The sequence below is a fragment of the Thunnus albacares genome, chromosome 22 (genome assembly GCF_914725855.1).
Source record: "Thunnus albacares chromosome 22, fThuAlb1.1, whole genome shotgun sequence".
In the NCBI taxonomy this organism is placed as follows: domain Eukaryota; kingdom Metazoa; phylum Chordata; class Actinopteri; order Scombriformes; family Scombridae; genus Thunnus; species Thunnus albacares.
Window position 1 is genome coordinate 14566300 of NC_058127.1, and position 16883 is coordinate 14583182.

Consider the following 16883-nt stretch of genomic DNA (forward strand, 5'->3'; position numbering starts at 1 on the left):
GTAATAACAAGTCACTTCATCCTGTGAACCCGATTTAAGAAAAAAAAATATAAATGAAAAAATTCCCTTGCTGTGTCATTGGGGAAGGCTCTCTTCCAGGTTCAGTGCTGTTCTGTATCTGTGGCTGACGAAATGCAAAATAATGTCATTTTAAGTATCACAATAACTTCCTAATTTAGTTCCTCACCTTTTCATATGGCTAAATTCACCTGATAGGGTTAATAGCTAATGGGCCCCTTTTGTTCTTTCCACTCTTTTACCAATTTGTAGTATGACCATTTGATAAAACACTCAATTCATTTAAGCACAAGACTGAAATAATTGGCACAAATCAGTTGACACGCAATAACAATGGAGCTTTCAGGGGCCTCTTGAGTTTTGGGGCCCTAATTTACCTGGTCAGTAAGCAAGCCTTGTCCTTTTTGGCATGTGACGCCAAACCAAAACAAAGAAAAGTCTTTACTGACTGGGTAACTTGTATAGATCTAAACTGCTGAACAAATTCTCTTCCTTAGCAAAAAAATAAATAAACGGTTTAATTAGATCCATGATGAACCTCATAGTTCAACACAATGAGAGAGAGAGACATCTGTACAGATTTTGAATTGGAAAGTCTTAGTGCCGATATAAAATGTAATGACAAGTTGATAGATCTATGGCAGCCCAATGATCTAAGACACACTGGACACACAGTGTTTCTATGTCATACATATCATTCAAGAGTGATTTTCCTCACTTGAATCATCAGTCCTGAAGATGTTAAATCACTCAGTAACCCACAAGAAAAAAAAGATTACATAAAAGTCTGAATTTGTGAGGCAGAAACATAATTTTCTGTAAAGGTTGTACCAATTTACACCACAGTTCAGTCACTACTCACTAACAAAATACTATCAAGAATTTTTAAAAATAGTGACATATATTTTCATACAGACTAAAGTAAGTCTGAAAATGTTTTAAACCAGATTTTCAATGTTTTTTCCTGAAACACTCCGGGGAAAATTTGTTATTGAAAAAGTTTATTGCGCAACAGACCCGCAGCTCCATACTCGCTCATGTGACATCTCCACCTAAACCGCCCTCTATGCTTCATACTCATATGACAGTTTACGCTGATTAAGGTGACAATCAGATAGATTATATAACTCTAAAAAGTCCCTCTTGTGTTCACACGCTGTTCTCTCTCACAAAACAGAGGGTGAAACAAACCTACAGATCATTAACCATTTTAGATGATACAATTTGTTTGTTTTTTTTAAATTTACTAGGCTCTGACCAACATTATTCTAACTAATTTACACTCCTTTCATCATAGTAAAAATGTCCTAAACTCTTCCATGTCAGAGATTTCTGATTGCAGGCGTTATTCTGCTCTCACAGCCATATTGTGGATTTTACTTGAATTATGAGCACACTACATCATAAACATACATTTCTGATGACGGAGTTGGAAATAAACTGTCCCAAAAAGGCTCACATGCTCTTTCTCCTTGCCTGCTTTCCATATTTCACTGGTGGTTCATATCTAATTCAGAGGACCACTGTTGGCACACCATGCAACCGACAGCACACAGGACAACCTGTCCTACTCTTCCTATCTCAGTCTCTTCCAAGATTACTTCACCCCTCCAGCAGTCCAAACCTGAACTCATATGTCGGTGCCAGGAAGGATTTTCTTACTTGACGTGTCTTGATTTATGATGTAGCACTTGTTTACATACCACTCCTAATTTCTTTTCATTGCAGCAACCATTCTGCTGTAGGTAACCGGAGCGTTTATTAAAATGCCAGATAGGGACGACTGGAAATGCCGCATGATTCACCTGCATCCCCCACATGGTTAGTTTCCACAGTAATGGGCTTAAGCTGCAATGAAAGTGTAGGAGGGAGAAGGAGGAAAGAGTCTTTCCCCCCCGGAAGCCCCTTCTCCTGGGAACCCATTGACGCACACGGATCAGGTGAGATTTAAAAAAGGTGGAAGGTGTGACTGGATTGGAAATGAGTATGTTTTCATATAAAGTAAAGCGAAAGAGAAAGAGGGCATGTTTGCCATTTCAAGCTTTTGGTTTTACTTTAAAACCGTTGTGAGGAGGTTGAGGTGTTGAAAAACACCTTATATACTAGTAAACACTTTTGCCTGTTCCTGCTCCAAGGTGCCTGAAATTTCAAGAACATATATGCTGCTTGATCAGTTTGGATGCTAAGACTGATGCTAGGTGTTGGGAAACTTACCTGTTATATGTCATAAAGGGATTGGAAAAAAAAACAAACAGTGAATGGCATCAGTATATTTCCTGATTTTCTTAAACAAGGTGCGACCACAGCAGGTATGACTATTTTAAACACAAAAATCACCAAGATGTGCAATATCATAGAGAGACACTACAGCTGATATGACAGTACAACAGCCTTAAATTGTGAGGTAAGAGTGTGTCCATGTAGATTCTTTCAATAAGAGGAAGGGGACAAAAATGCCACTCTTTAAACTCTGGTGCTTTTTACAAAACAAAATAAAATTAATTTGTCTCTTGAACAGAAGAGAAATACTGAGCAGACAGATGCAGTTTTCTGTTACACCACATGATGGCAGCAGATTATCAGCAAAAAAAAAGCCCAAAAAACCCACAAGCAGAGGCTCAGTCTGCCTGAGCTTCTCTCACCCCGTTAAAGTCAGTTAGAAGCAAAATGTTACGCCTCAAAACATACAAAAAAAGACGGCAGAATGAATTGCGATAAAAGAAAAAGGAGCTGGATATAACTGGTCGATACTGACAAGTGTTTTTATTAGTAACACAGACCTGGAGACAGAGCCAATAAGAAGCCGCTGTGAGCCTTGACAAGACTGACATTGTTCAGAAGGCATTTAAAGACGGAGGGTCTAACAGTTGAACCCATACAGTAAAGAGGAGCAGGTAAAAACTGAACGGGGAAGGCTGCAAATATGAATCAAATACAAAAAACCAACTGCAACAAAAACAGAAAGGGGGCGGGGGGGAAGAAAGTAAGTGCAATTCCTATCAGATGAAATCAGGATGGCATCGGATGGCAAAGGGGGAGAGCAAAATGTCATGGTATGCAGAAGTCATATTATCGTATATTATGGTAATAGAGAAACAATCAGATATGGAAAGGTGACACGGCAGTCCACATATCGTTACAAGTCATTCTTTTCTTCTTTTTTTTTTTGTAACTTGTAACTTTTCAGTCTTTATCACTGAGTCCCAAGAGGAGCTTTGGGGGAAGAGTGATGGTTATGGCTGAAATAAAGAAAAAAAGAAAAAAAAAAAAAAAAAAAAATCTCAGGCTGCTTGGCTGTTTGTCCAGAAAACGTCTATGGAGGGCATGTTGCAATCAAAACTCCATCAAATTACATCGTTTAAATGGATCCATTCATGTTGGGGGTGGGGGGAGGGAAAAAAAAAAAGAACCGTACCTCAGGAATCAATCAATCATCGTTGAGGTATGAGGTTGATCTTAAAAAGGGGCGGTTTTTCTATTGTCCCCTACTCAGTTGCTCCGAGAGGTTAAGACAGTAAATTGAAGAGTTTTCTGCTGAAGTGCAATATCTGGTAATGATGGAGAAGAAGAAGAAGAAGAAGAAGTAGAAGAAGAAGAAGAAGAAATAATAATGTAGAATTGTCTTTGTTGCTTTGCTGATCCTTCTCCCCCTTCCCGAATCGTCAAAAAAGTTTAAAAAGGACTAACGAACTCAGCAAGCATACTTCGACTCACGTACACAAGCTCACCTCCATACGCACAGTCAGTATCAGGAGCGATAAGGCAGAGAGGCTCCGTTTTGTTTTGGAAAAAAAAAAAAAAATACAAATAAAGAACCAAGAGGAAAAAAAAAAAAAGAAAAAAAAAGCTGGCTCCCTTCCCTCCCCAGTAGTTTCTGGGCTCTGGTGATCCCGTACTGTTCATCCCGTGTTAGGCGGTCACCCCAACCCTCCTCTCCTCAGGACGCGTCTGAGAGGCTCAGAGAGGGCTGGTGGGTCGTCTGAATGGGAAACGGAGGACAGGGTGGAAGCCGGCAGAGAGGAAGAGGCTGGTCAACAAGCCCCACCTCCTCTCCATTCAGCCAATCACCAGAGCCGGTGCTGGTGGAGGTTTCGACTGAGGACGGATCGGACATCAGCAGTGAACCTGGGACAAAGAAAGAGAGACAGTCAGGTTAACTGTTTGAAATTTAAAAAAAAAAAGGAATAGTTCAACATTTTGACCAACACGCTTATTTGCTTCCTTTCTGAGAGGGATGTAAGAAGACATCAATCTCATGTTTGTGTATTCAGTACAAAGCTGGAGTGGTTAGCTTAGCTTAGCATAAAGACTGGACGCTAGCCTTTTTATCTAAAGTGAAAAATTGTGCCTACCAACACTTGAAAAGCTCACTAACACTTTGTATCTCATTTGTTAAATCGATGTATAAACAGAAATGTAAAAACGACAGTTGTGTTTCTTGTCAAACAGTTTATGCACAGCTACTAAATGTACAAAGTGTCATTTTTTACACCTCTGTTCACGAGTGGGTTAAACATATGAAATGTGTTAATTACTCAGCTTTGTTCGACATGTTTTTAAACTTTAGAGAGAGCCAGGCAGGCGGTTTCCTCCTTGCCTCCAGTCTTTATGCTAAGCTAGGCTAACCACATCCTGAACCCAGCTCCATACTTAACGCACAGACATGAGGTAGACAGATCTTTTGATCTCACTGGAAAGAAAGAACATAAGTGTATTTCCCAAAATATTGAACTATTCCTGGGAACGTCTTGCAAAATATTCCCCAAGATAGCCTTCAAAGTGAACCACGTCTGCAACATGACAGACAAGTCAAGTTTCAGTTTCATTAGTATTTTAAGGGAAACTTCAAACAGTATCATTACAATGTGGGTTTGATATGTAAATGAACAATGTTCAACTTCCCTGCATGTCGCCTGCACACAGAGCTCCCCGCTCATTTGCAACAAGTCTGCCGGGTGACGCAAAACTTTTGGAGATCTGCCTTCGGCTACAAACTACGTTTCCGCATTTTCTGTAGTGGTGCCTTCAAGGACGATAAAATGTGGGTCTCCCAAAACACTCCCGCCTACCATGTTACACTAGCAATAGGGAGAAGCTGAAGTATCATACTACTAAATGCTTTAAAATATCAGTATATTTGGAAGAAATCTAGTTTCATGATCCGAGGCCGAATATTGCGCTGTTGAATCAGACATATCAGAATCTGGAAGAGGAAGCGACAACCAGAGTAACGTTACAGCCGCGGCCTGACTTTCAGCTGCTGAGTTTCTCTCAATAACACAAACACACAACTATACAATATGTCAGAGCTGAGATGTGATATTGCGCTGTGTGATCAGACAAAACCAAGTCTGGAAGAGGAAGTGACCACTGAAGCTACGGTAGAGCCACAGCTGAAATAGAGGGGCTGCAGCCGGGTTAGCTTTGCATCATCAACTGGCGCCTGCTTGGTTATCATCGTCAGAGATAACGGGATCAGAACAGAAAACCCTGCGCTGCAACAAACTTCACGGTCCTTTGGTAAACCTGACTTGTTTTCGGACTTTGCTGACTCTGAATACAGAACACAACAACAGCAACTGTGCGCTGTCTCTAACTTGCGGACGGCTGCATTCAGCTTTGACCGCAATCTGATCCGGCTTGTTGTCGTCCAAAATAGGTCAACGAAACAGTGTTTATTTGCAAACTGTTTCGATGCACTTAGACTTAATGAGGAAAAACGTTTTTGTAAATAAAAATAAGCCTCAGTGAAGAGGATATAACGCTGCACTAACTTTGTCTTTGGTGCTACTCTGGCTGGTAGAGTGAGTCAGTCTGATTGGACGAGACGCGCACAGTGCATTCTGGTTGTTGTAGGATTCCCCTTTAAGAGCGGTGCGGGGGGGGAATCTACAGCCTTTTTCTCAGTTTTCTGTTGTTATAGGGCACAGATTTCCAAAATGACTGCTCATCTCTACTACAAAGGTGACCTAGTTTTAAGAAATCGTCATATTCACTGCAGGGAATTTTTCCTTTAATCAGACTATGCACCATATTATGTAAAAAAACATTTTGGGGCTATAAGCAACCAGTGTCAGTTACTCAGAATAAGGTCAATAAGTTGTTCCCTGCAGTCAGTGTAAGTGTAGCCACAATTTGACAGGTGTTAACATTTACCAAAGACTAAAATCATGTGAGCCAGTTGCAGCCATTAGTTTGCACCTCTTAAAATACCACAGACCATTTAAAAACAGGCGATATGCGCAAGACATGAAACGGTGGCTGAAGTAAAAAAGTGTTTTCATGACAACTTTTTTGATGTCTTTTACCTTAGTGCGTCCAGCATAGGCAGCAAGTTAAGAAGTGCTGTGTCACTAGGGTCGCTGAACCAGGACTTGATGGGTATTGCATTGTCTGGAGGGCAAAAAAACAAACAAAAAAACAGCCGGTCAGTCATGTCAGAGAAACGGACATGGTTGTGATTTTACGCTGCTCTCTTAACGAGGCCACTGAGAGTTAGAGGAGCTGCGGATTTAATGTGCTGTTTCAGCATTTACAATACATGCCTTGTACTGAGAATAAACTGCTCAATTATTTGTCCTGTTCCTGGCGCAGCACATGATGAGTGTAGGACGAAGCCTCGTTTAATTTTGTTGGAGAGAGAGATGAATGTACACAGAATATAAACAGCTGAATATACACTCCGACCTGTTACCGACAGAACCTTTTTCACAGCAGACGTTTTGACTTGTCACAGCACGTTTAATAATAACAACGTCAGTAATGGCTCTGTTCTACTGAAGTGTCTCAGTAAACCTTGACAGGAAGTGTGTTTCCACCCACCTCTTCTATGCATCTTTTCAGTTTCTGCATAAAAATACCTGAGTTGAAACCCTGGAAATTAAAAAAAATGCAAAACCGACAACAGAAATACTGCAAAAAAAAAAAAGTTGGTGTATAGATAAAAACAAGATGCAACCAAGTACAATGAAAACGAGACTTGTGAATAAATGAATGAATAACTGAATAAATCATGATGTCGCTCAGGTCTCCTCCGCTACACTTACCTTGCGAGGCAGCTGGATTTGCGAGATCACGCGAGAATCCATCTCCAAGTTATTCGCTTGTGTCCAAACCACCGGCGGTTCAGATGCGCTATGAGGATTCTCGCATGATCTCGTGAATCCAGCTGCCTGGCAAGGTTAAGACGGTGATAGATGGTTCATCCGATCACCTGCCAAGTTTTTTTTTTTTTTTTGAAAGTGTCTGCTCAGTTTCCGAGGACGACTTCTCAGATGGTTCTGTGTAACAACAGGTCAGGTTATCACTACGTGGAAGAGCTGAGAAATGGCAGCAGACTAAACTGCGTTCTTAATTATGTCATCTCATTGCCCCCCTTTTCTTCTGCAAATGTTTAATGACACTCGACTGGAGAATTAGTGCCAACTGTTGATGTTGATGTGCTCAACTCCTGATATTCACGTTACTGTGGTCGATGAGAACACGCATTAATACACATTTTTTGCTGATTTTTGGGAGGTTCAGTTTCAATTTGTGCTAAATTTGAATAGTAACTTTGTTATTGTGACAGTGAGCAGCAATACCAGGACCCTGAACCTGAAGCTGCTAACAGGAATTCAGCCTTCATTCATTTTATTATTATTATTTATTATTTACACCTGTGTTTTTCCTGCTGTGACATGTCAAAATGTCTTTGTGAAGAAGTTTCAGCTGTGCCACTAAAGGCTTCTTTATTTTGATCCCCAATCAGTGACTCATGGTCAACTTTGAAGGCATGTTTATTTTACTGTAAATTCAGAGACTGAGTGAGTCAGTGGTTCCCAAACATTTCTGTGGTGTCCCTCCTCCCTGTAATTCAAAAATGAATCAGATTCATAGACCTTTATAACAGAAACATTTTAACTTGTAATAGAAAAAGCAAAGGTGGAACTAATAACATTAACGATGGTTCTGTTCCAGCGATTATTGCAATCAAATAGTGCAATAATTGCTTCATTAGCAACACCTGTGTTTAACACTATCAAAACGTCTCCTGTGAAAAAGGTTCATTCAGTTTAACGTCGTATTTAACCTCCTGCTCATGTGTGACCCCCCCCCCCCCCCCCCCCCCACACACACACACACACAAAATCAATCTGCAGCCCCACAGTTTGGGAACAACTGGTGTAAGCGCAGCTATTTGCATCATTTGCACAAACATAGCATTTCACATATTTGAAATTTATCCAAACAGTATTTTCCCCATGGAGACTGATGTACAGTGCTTCTAAGTGACTCTGTGAGGTTTATGTCTTACCTGGATGGCTACGATAAGCACCAGGCGAGTTGTCCAGGATGACAATACTGGACAGGTCATCGTGTACTACAGACAGGTCTTTAATATAACTACCTAGATCCAATGTACAATGCTGAGAAAGAAACAAAAACAGGTCAGTGACACCATCAGAAAGGTGTTCAATAGAATAAAGAGACTAGTCTGAAACAACAATGACATTTAAAAGACTCAGTGGGACCAAAGAGCCTCATCAATATAATGCGTCCTGTATAAACATATAACCGTGTTCACGCTGCAGTACCTGTCTGTAGTATCTGCGTTTCAGGATGTTCCTGTTATTGTCCAGCTTGTCTGCCACCGCTGAGCCGTAGATCTCCATACTGGCTGTGAAAACCACCAGCTCATACCACTGGCTCACCTGTGTACACACACACACACAGAGTACAGTGCACACAATAGTTTGAGTACACAAGTTACAGTCAATGCTTAAGGATCAACATCCAATGCAAACACAGTTTTAAGTAGGGCTGGGCAATTTACCGATATTATAATAGATATCGTGATATGAGACTAGATATTGTCTTAGATTTTGGATATTGTAATATCACGATATGGCCTAAGTGTTGTCTTTTCCTGGTTTTAAAGGCTTCTTAACAGTAAAGTGATGTAATTTCTGAACTTGCCTTTACCCACTTAGTCATTAAATCCACATTACTGATGATTATTTATCAAAAATTCCAGTGTCGCAACATCAATATCGAGGTATTTGTGATATTTTGTCCATACGGCCCAGCCCTAGTTTTATGACATCATGTTGAGTGAGAGAGTGATGGGAAAGATGACAGACAGGATAAAAGGTGAGAAAGACTCGAACAATGTGTGCTTTCATGTTCTCGAACATGTTGATCTAATATTCAAACACAGACAGTAACACCGATCACAGCAAACTGTTCGACCGACACTCACCACTTCTAAAAAGAAGTCAACATGCGGCCTTTTATGTACGAAGAATCTGACTGGGTGCTTATCGATGACGACCTGCGTGGAAAAGTTAACAGAAGAATGTGGTTCATTTAGGGGAAAAAAACAAGTGTTAGGGCAGATTTGTGTTCAAACATGCACGTGTACAGGTGAGCGCCCGTACTTTGAGGATGAAGTCTGGCGGCGTGCCAGGTCTCACTGTGGGTCTGAGGACCCCGTCATGGTGAGAGTGAATCAGCGTCTCATCCAGGTCCAGGACCAGAATCTTCCTCTTTACTGCATCTGGAGTTAATTAGAGAAAAATGTAGACGTATGTGATACTTTATTTAGTATGTTGAAATGCACACAAGAGACCAGTTTACAGGGAGAAACCGGGTCACACAGGAAACTGCACAACATGTTTACATGCGCTGTCGCAACCTGGTTACTATCACATCTGTATATACACAATACATAAACTAGGTCAAAATTCAGATTTCAGTTCTACCCCTGACCCCGTTTTTGGAATGATGGCTAACTTAATTGCTGCTTTCTGATTTTTTTTTTTTTCCCCTCGAGCGTTTGGACAGAGACAACAGGCTCTGACTTTAGTGAGAGAGTTCACAGTTTCACCTCACAGCTCAAATGCTTCCAAATTTTTACAAACAGACAACTCTTCATCTGTGGAAACTGACTTCTTCAAACTTATAGAGGCTAATTTGTGGCCGAGTAATTAAATTAATAATTATTTCCCTTCTTCCTTTCTTATTTTTAGCTGCTGCTCTACCGCAGCTAATTCAATTCAATTTACGTTATTCCATGCTCACAATGCTGTCAATAAAAGCCACTTTACGACTGAAGGAATCAGTCTTTAACTGGAGACTGGACCTGGCTCTCCAGCCGAGGTCACTGTAAAAGAGTTTAGAGAGGCGAGTAAAGTAGAACTGAAATACAATCCTTCCTCCGAGTCAAGAAGAGTGTGCCTTTGAATGAGCTCCCTGCAGACAGAAGGGAAGCTCATTCAGAGCACGCACACACACACACACACACACCAGTCCATGTTAGTGTAAGGGCTGCCTGTAACATTTGCATTTCCTCTCTACTTCCACACCACAGACATGTCAAGTCAGGACAGGACAGGAAACTAAATTTATTTTACTTCTTTTGGTCAACATGCCAGACAGTGACTGTTTCACTCAAATGTTTTTGGGGCAATTGCTGGTTACCTAATACAGCGGCTTACCATCTACAGCCAAATTAGGCAGTCTTTTAATATAGCATTATGGTTGCAGGTCTCTTAAAAAAAAAGCTGCCTTTTCATTAAGAAAGGTTTGACGAGGAGCGTAACTCTAAATGTCATATATTATTTACATTATGCAGTTTTCATACTACATTCTTTTGGTGTTTTACACTAAATACAAAGCATGAATGTTATAAATGACGTGTGGTTTTGGCGACAGATATTCATCTCATTGCACACTGTACATTTACAGCTGTCCGACAGGCTGACATTTCCTGTTAAGTGCTGATGTTGTCTTGAGGCAAGGTCAACTGTAATGATATGAGGATGTAAACTCACTGTACTGTTGTGTTCTCAGTAGGAAACATACCTTCGTCAAAATGCCTTAAACGCAAAGCAATCTTTTCTTGGTATGCAATTAAAAAGTCTCAAGACAAGACAATAACTGACAGATGTGCAGTAACACAAGAGTCTTGACTGTGGTTTTGGATCTAGACATCTGATCCGCCTTAATAAATACACAACTGTAACCCAGACGAGAAACGCAAATTACAGCTGACTGCTCGTCTGACTTTCCTCACACGGAGGAGAAATGTCTTGTCGAGTGTGTCTGAATTCAACAAACGGTGATGTTGGTTTACTGAGGTGAGGGGCAGTCGTGAGAAAGGGGGTCAAGCTGTGTGTTTGTGTGTCTCTGCCGTATTGTCGTGTGGTTGATAATGATTTTTCTTCCTTGACAGACTGGTTTAACTTCTACTTGAATTTCCACATTACAAATATTACGTGATAGTGTCTCCACTCTGTGCCATCTGGTATCGCAAAAATTCAAAAAAAAAAAAAAAAAAAAAAAAGGGAGTCCAGGTGAGCTGTATTTGTCGTACTTCCCCAGTTATCTCTGGTAATTCTTCACAAACTCACACAGGGGCCTTGACAATTTACCAAAGCAGTCATATCATAAAACAACTGTGTACTCACTGAGTCTGTTTCTGGAGATAGGCGACAGAGGCAAAGTGTCGTATCGCACCGTCTGATATTGGATTATCTGCAAATGAACAAGGCAGATGAAACAGTCAGACGACGCTTTGCAGCAGAAAATCAGGCTGCTGCACAAACAGTAAACCACACACTGAACCATATTTTATTAATTATACTGTAGACAGATTCCTAATGTGTTTTGTAACTTTAACTGTGAGAAATTTGAAAGAAAGAATGAAAGAAGTGAACTAAACCCTCCAATCATATAATTTCTTACTCTTAGACACTCCGTGTCTGTCTTCATTTCAAAGGCAATAAAACTTTGTGTAATTTCTCACAGATGGACAGTCAGGCTCTTTTGGGGTATGAGGAAGTGGCTTATGTTATCTTAACCACTAAGATCCACTGTCCAGTTTTTAAAAAACATCACGATTGAAACTTAAAACTGAGCTTAGGTTGAGTAAGACCAAACATGATTTAATATTAGAACAAATATGTTCATTTATCACCATCCTAAAACTTATATTTTGAACCTTTAGACAATAAATTCTTGGCAAACTAGTTCTCTTCTTCTGCTATACATCAGAGATTTAGAGCAGTGGACACCGTACTGGAATCCTGAAATGAACTCAGCTGTGTCCACTCTATGACTCCACCACTCTAACTTCCTCGCTCCGCTGTGGTCAAAGTGACTACAGAGAGGATCCTTTCCAGTGCCGCTCTTGCCCAGGGGCTATGCACTTTTCTTCACAGGGCTATTTTTATCCCCCCCAGCTGTCAGTGGGTGTCAGCGGAGCATAGGGCACACGTAGAAAGGGAGACTTGCAGGGTGACTTTGACTGAGCCTGGGCTGCTTGGTACCTAAGCATTGGACAGGGCCTCCCTGTGTGTCCCCTCCCACTGCTGCCTGGCAGAGCAAGCTTGGGGGAAGCCTATTGGTGGTGGCAGCAGCTGCTGGGCACTGCAGGGGGACCTCACCCTCGACTCAGCTCAAGAGCGTCCATCTGGACCCCAGACCTGCAAACTTGGACTGAACCCTCTTGCCTCCTGACTTAGAGCTACGACTAACATTTCAGCTAGTTTTGCTTTAACCCCAAAAACCCAAAGAATTCGACTCATAATTGAGATAATGAGTGAAGAAAAGAGGAAACCCTTTGGCGTAGATGTAACTACGGCTGAAACTAACAAAAAGAGCACATTAGATTTTCCTAAAACCAAAGCTGATACCTTAAAATTAAATGTTTTGTTTGCTCCAACTGTCTAAAACCCAAAGATATTTCATTTATGATGACGTAAAACTAAGAAACGCAACAAATCCTCACAACTGAGAAGCCGGTTATAGGAGATGTTTTGGCATTTTTGCTTGAAAATCACTTAAAACAATTCATCGATAATCAAAGAGTTGACAATTAATTCTCTGCCAACCAACTAATCTACAAACTGTTTCCGCTCAAGCTGTAACCAAGATACAAGTAATTTTACTTTAGAAATGGCTGCAAACTTGATTTTGGAGTTTTGTGTTGATTATCTAATTGTTACTCAGCTACACATCTGTCGTCTCCGTCACTGTATCGTTCGGGGAGATAATGTGCAGGACCATTACGCAACATCGTGGCAACAATCTCGTCATCTGTTTACACAGAGTAGGGTGCGCAGTATTATGACCTGGTGCCAATATTTATAATCCAATAAAGCCTTTAACGATCCAAAAGTTTGGATCTGGTCAATGTTTGCATTGGTGTCTACTCGAATGGAAAACACTTTAAACTTGACTTGATTCACAGACAACAGAAGACGGAGTTCAAAGAGGATAATTAGATTTATAAAAGGGGTTATTATAGTTATAGTGAGGCAAACCCGGGCAGCTACAGACTTGAAATTCATATAAATATTTTTGTTTTAGAGGTGTTAAACGGGTCCTAAAATCCTCTCCTTACAATATCTTTCATCACATGCACCTGTCACGGTTTACCTGCCTGCTACCTATAGGATCACCTACATCGTGTCGCTCGTGTACATAAGCGCTTGCTGGATCATGACATTGTTCTAGTGCATCACACGCTGTAAACAACAGAGCTAAACTGTGAGTGAAAACGAGAGAAACAGAGGGAGAGAGAGGGAACAGTGCGCTCTCTGTGCTGACATAATCCCTCTCACTTCAGCCATAACATGGACTGGACTACTCACTCTCAGGGCCTGTTGACAACCCGCAAGTGTTACTGCCACACAATAAACTGCAGACAAACCTCGAACAGCGAGATGATTACAACACGCAGGGCGCTCCTCCAAGCTTTGTTGGCTTGACACAGAGTTGGAGTCGAAGTCCACTCATACATTACAGCACATATGCAGGTCTATTAACGACACCAGTGACACCTGTGCGTGTGTCTAAGTTACAGGCTTCTGTCACCTTAAATGCCATGTTTATTATGGAGGCATTTTGTGAGCAACTGAAGGTGACCTGCAGGATTGCGCTGGCTGCTCCACGAACATAGGAGGTTGGATGTGGGAGATTTTCCACTTGGATGAGCCAACATCTTGTCACACCAAAACAAAACAGCCTGATGCATTAATTTAGCGCTGAAACAGTAGAATGATTAGTTGATCAACAGAGAACTTTTTGTGATAATCGATAAATTGCTTGTCATGTACAAAAGGGGGAAAAAAAGTAAAACATTACCTGATTCCTGCTACTCAAATGTGAGGATTTGCTACTTTTCTCCATTTTAAATTGATATCTTTAGGTTTTGGACTGTCAGTCAGAGAAAATAAACTTTTTCAAGCTCTGGGGCAACGGTGATAGACACTTTACACCATTTTCTGCCTGTTTATATACATAAATAATGGATTGAATTGCAATAACCATTAACTGCAGCCCTATATGACACATATATATTGTGATGCACTTATTCAGTTAATGGGGATTTGTCCATACCTTCACATGTTACACTTCATTTTGCTAAATGTTCATAGCTGATGGACACGTTGACACGTGACACTTCATGAGAAACACAGACAATATAACAAGAAAGTAAACTGTGCATCTTTCATGTTTAGGCATATGGGAGCCATGGCAACGTGAATACTTTTTTCCTCACTTGTCTCAAAAGCAATAAACCAAATATCTTTTAACCCCATTCTCACCGTCCGTAGGTGCTTCCTGAGGATGTACATGATGAAGCCCCATATTCTCGACGTTACGCCGAGAAAAGTGCGGATGCCAAGTAAACACTGCCGGGTCTTCAGCATGTTGACGAGCACGCAAAGACCCCTCAAAGAAACTCAACTTCAATTCTCAGTTGATGGCACGCTTTTTGCCCGATGTTGTTGAGACAATCAAAGAAGTCAAAATCCGTTTTTTTTTCTTTTCTGTGGCCACAACCGCCAAACTAGCAATTGTTCAAATTAAGAGGCCAAGCAAACGTGTGAGTACCTCGCTCTGCACACTTGTGGCACAATTAACATTTAAGTAGAGTGCATTCGCATCATAACTGTGAAAGACAGACGTGGTGAAAAGAAAAGCTGCTGCACGACGGCTGGCTGCTGCTGCTGTGGATCTTTAGCACGCAGCTAGTTGACAAGCTAGCTCCAGAGCTAGCGCTAGCTCGACGGGGTGACCACCTTGAACCTCGGACAAAAATACCCCAAAAGAGCTGCGGGGCCGCTCGCTGTCAAGCACCGGTTCAACGCTCCTTCTCTCTGCGCGGCGCCCGAAGAGAGGCCGTTTAAAAAAAAGTTCCCCAAAGTGTAACCGGCCCGGGTAAAATCAGCTTGTAGTCCAGTGGAAATCCGGAATGAAACTGCGAGCCGCCATCGCCGCCTTTGCCGTCACTTCCGCGAGGGAGTCCTGAGGTCGCGCGCAGCACGTCCACGTGGAGAGAAAACAAACCGACGTGGACGAGCAACAGAGTGCCAATGTGCTAAATACATGAACCAGTTTTCTAGTTGTTTTTTTTTTTTTTGCTTGTTCCGTTGTTTCTCTGATACTCTCGCAGTGCATTTTACCACAAACACGCTTTCTGGTTTTACTTTTATGTAAATAAATGAAGTTTTGTTCTAATTTTTACAGTCAACAAGCCTCATTAAGCCACTGTGGTTTAAGACATGTTTTAAGATGACACTCTACTTTGAATAATAATTTGCGTCTGATGTTTTTTTTCCAAGAAAAAAGTATAATTACCACATTGCCGGTTATTTCTTAGGCTTGTTGTGCTATTTCTTAAGATTGTTGTGTTGTTATTTTGTGTAACTTCCCCTTAATGCCACCAAACTGTGCATTCCTTGTACAGTGGAATCCAAAAGTCTGACACCACTAGTCAAGATACTTCTATTTTTCATTTGTTTTGAATGTAATACTATTTTTTCATTACAAATGATAATATGAGCTTAACACTTTGAGTGAAAAGTTGAATCTTTGAACATGAATTTCAGAATATCTTAGTATTTAGTATACCCCCCTTTTATATTAGATAAATATTAGACTTTCAATGTGGTCTCACACTTTTGGACCTCACTGTATGTCTACACATACTTGGCCAATATAGATGATTCTGATTAAAATCCTTAAAATGACATCTACTCTTTGTTCATCCTTTTGTCACAAATCATGCTTGTAACCCCTTAAATCAGATTTTCAATGAGAACAGAGAAACTTTCTACTTTCAGCCTTCTAGCGTCAAACTCTGCACATACAGTACCTCATTCTACACAGTGAAGCTCAAACATCCAATTGTTAGGAACAAGAGGAATTTTTTTTTTTTTTATTGGAGGGGGACTTTCAAGTTGTAAAACAATATATGGAAAAATCCCCAGGGTGCGGTCAAATACTTTTCATAGCAACCATATATCTATTTGGCAGAGACGGCTTTTACAACTTTTATCAGCTGTTAAGTTCAGGGATTGCCAACTACAAAGTCAATGCGAAAAAGTTTATGTCCAATGTAGTATTTGAAACTGTTAGGAAGCTAATAAACAACATCCATCACTAATGATTTTGTGATATTTAAAAGTGGAAATGGTTTAACTGGAGATTAATAATCATTTGGGGCAAGTGGACTTGGGGGGAATTCAAATTTTTAAACATAATTTACGATAAAACAACCTATTAGGAAAAAAACTGCATTCTGAGTAATTCATTTTATGAGTTAATCATACCTCTAGTTATGGCAGGGTTCTCAAAAAAGACAAAAAAGTATCCAAGATTTTACAATAAATAGAAAAACTAAAAAAACATTTTTTTGTGTAATGAAAATATACTGTGTTCTTTCTTATGACTTCAATCATCTTGTGACCCCTGAGGGTTTATCATGAGACTCTCTGAAGGGGTCCTGACCCTCATGTTGGAGACCACTGCTATGTAAAAGGCTACAGTGATAATGCAATAGTTTGGACACTGAACTGTACATTAAATATCTA

At 40.6% G+C, this 16883-nt stretch overlaps 1 protein-coding gene across 1 annotated transcript; it reads right to left on the reverse strand.

The window, feature by feature from the left end:
* Positions 1–2755: 2755 nt before the first annotated feature.
* Positions 2756–15591, reverse strand: ctdnep1a (CTD nuclear envelope phosphatase 1a). Its single transcript, XM_044341812.1, has 8 exons — positions 14613–15591; positions 11469–11535; positions 9438–9556; positions 9260–9331; positions 8595–8711; positions 8315–8426; positions 6327–6411; positions 2756–4143 (listed from the first exon to the last, which is right to left on the reverse strand). Exons 1-8 carry the CDS (start codon positions 14715–14717, stop codon positions 4083–4085), a joined length of 738 nt encoding a protein of 245 aa, XP_044197747.1. The 5' UTR covers positions 14718–15591; the 3' UTR covers positions 2756–4082.
* Between the last annotated feature and the right edge of the window lie 1292 nt (positions 15592–16883).

What these genes read in the sequence shown, in the direction of transcription:
- ctdnep1a (XM_044341812.1), bottom strand. Translation starts at nt 14,717, where the DNA reads ATGCTGAAGACCCGGCAGTGTTTACTTGGCATCCGCACTTTTCTCGGC. An exon ending in TCAGGAAGCACCTACGGACG is followed by an intron (nt 11,536 to 14,612) that starts GTGAGAATGGGG and finishes GTTCATTTGCAG; the next exon opens with ATAATCCAATATCAGACGGT. An exon ending in AACGCAGATACTACAGACAG is followed by an intron (nt 8,427 to 8,594) that starts GTACTGCAGCGT and finishes TTTCTTTCTCAG; the next exon opens with CATTGTACATTGGATCTAGG.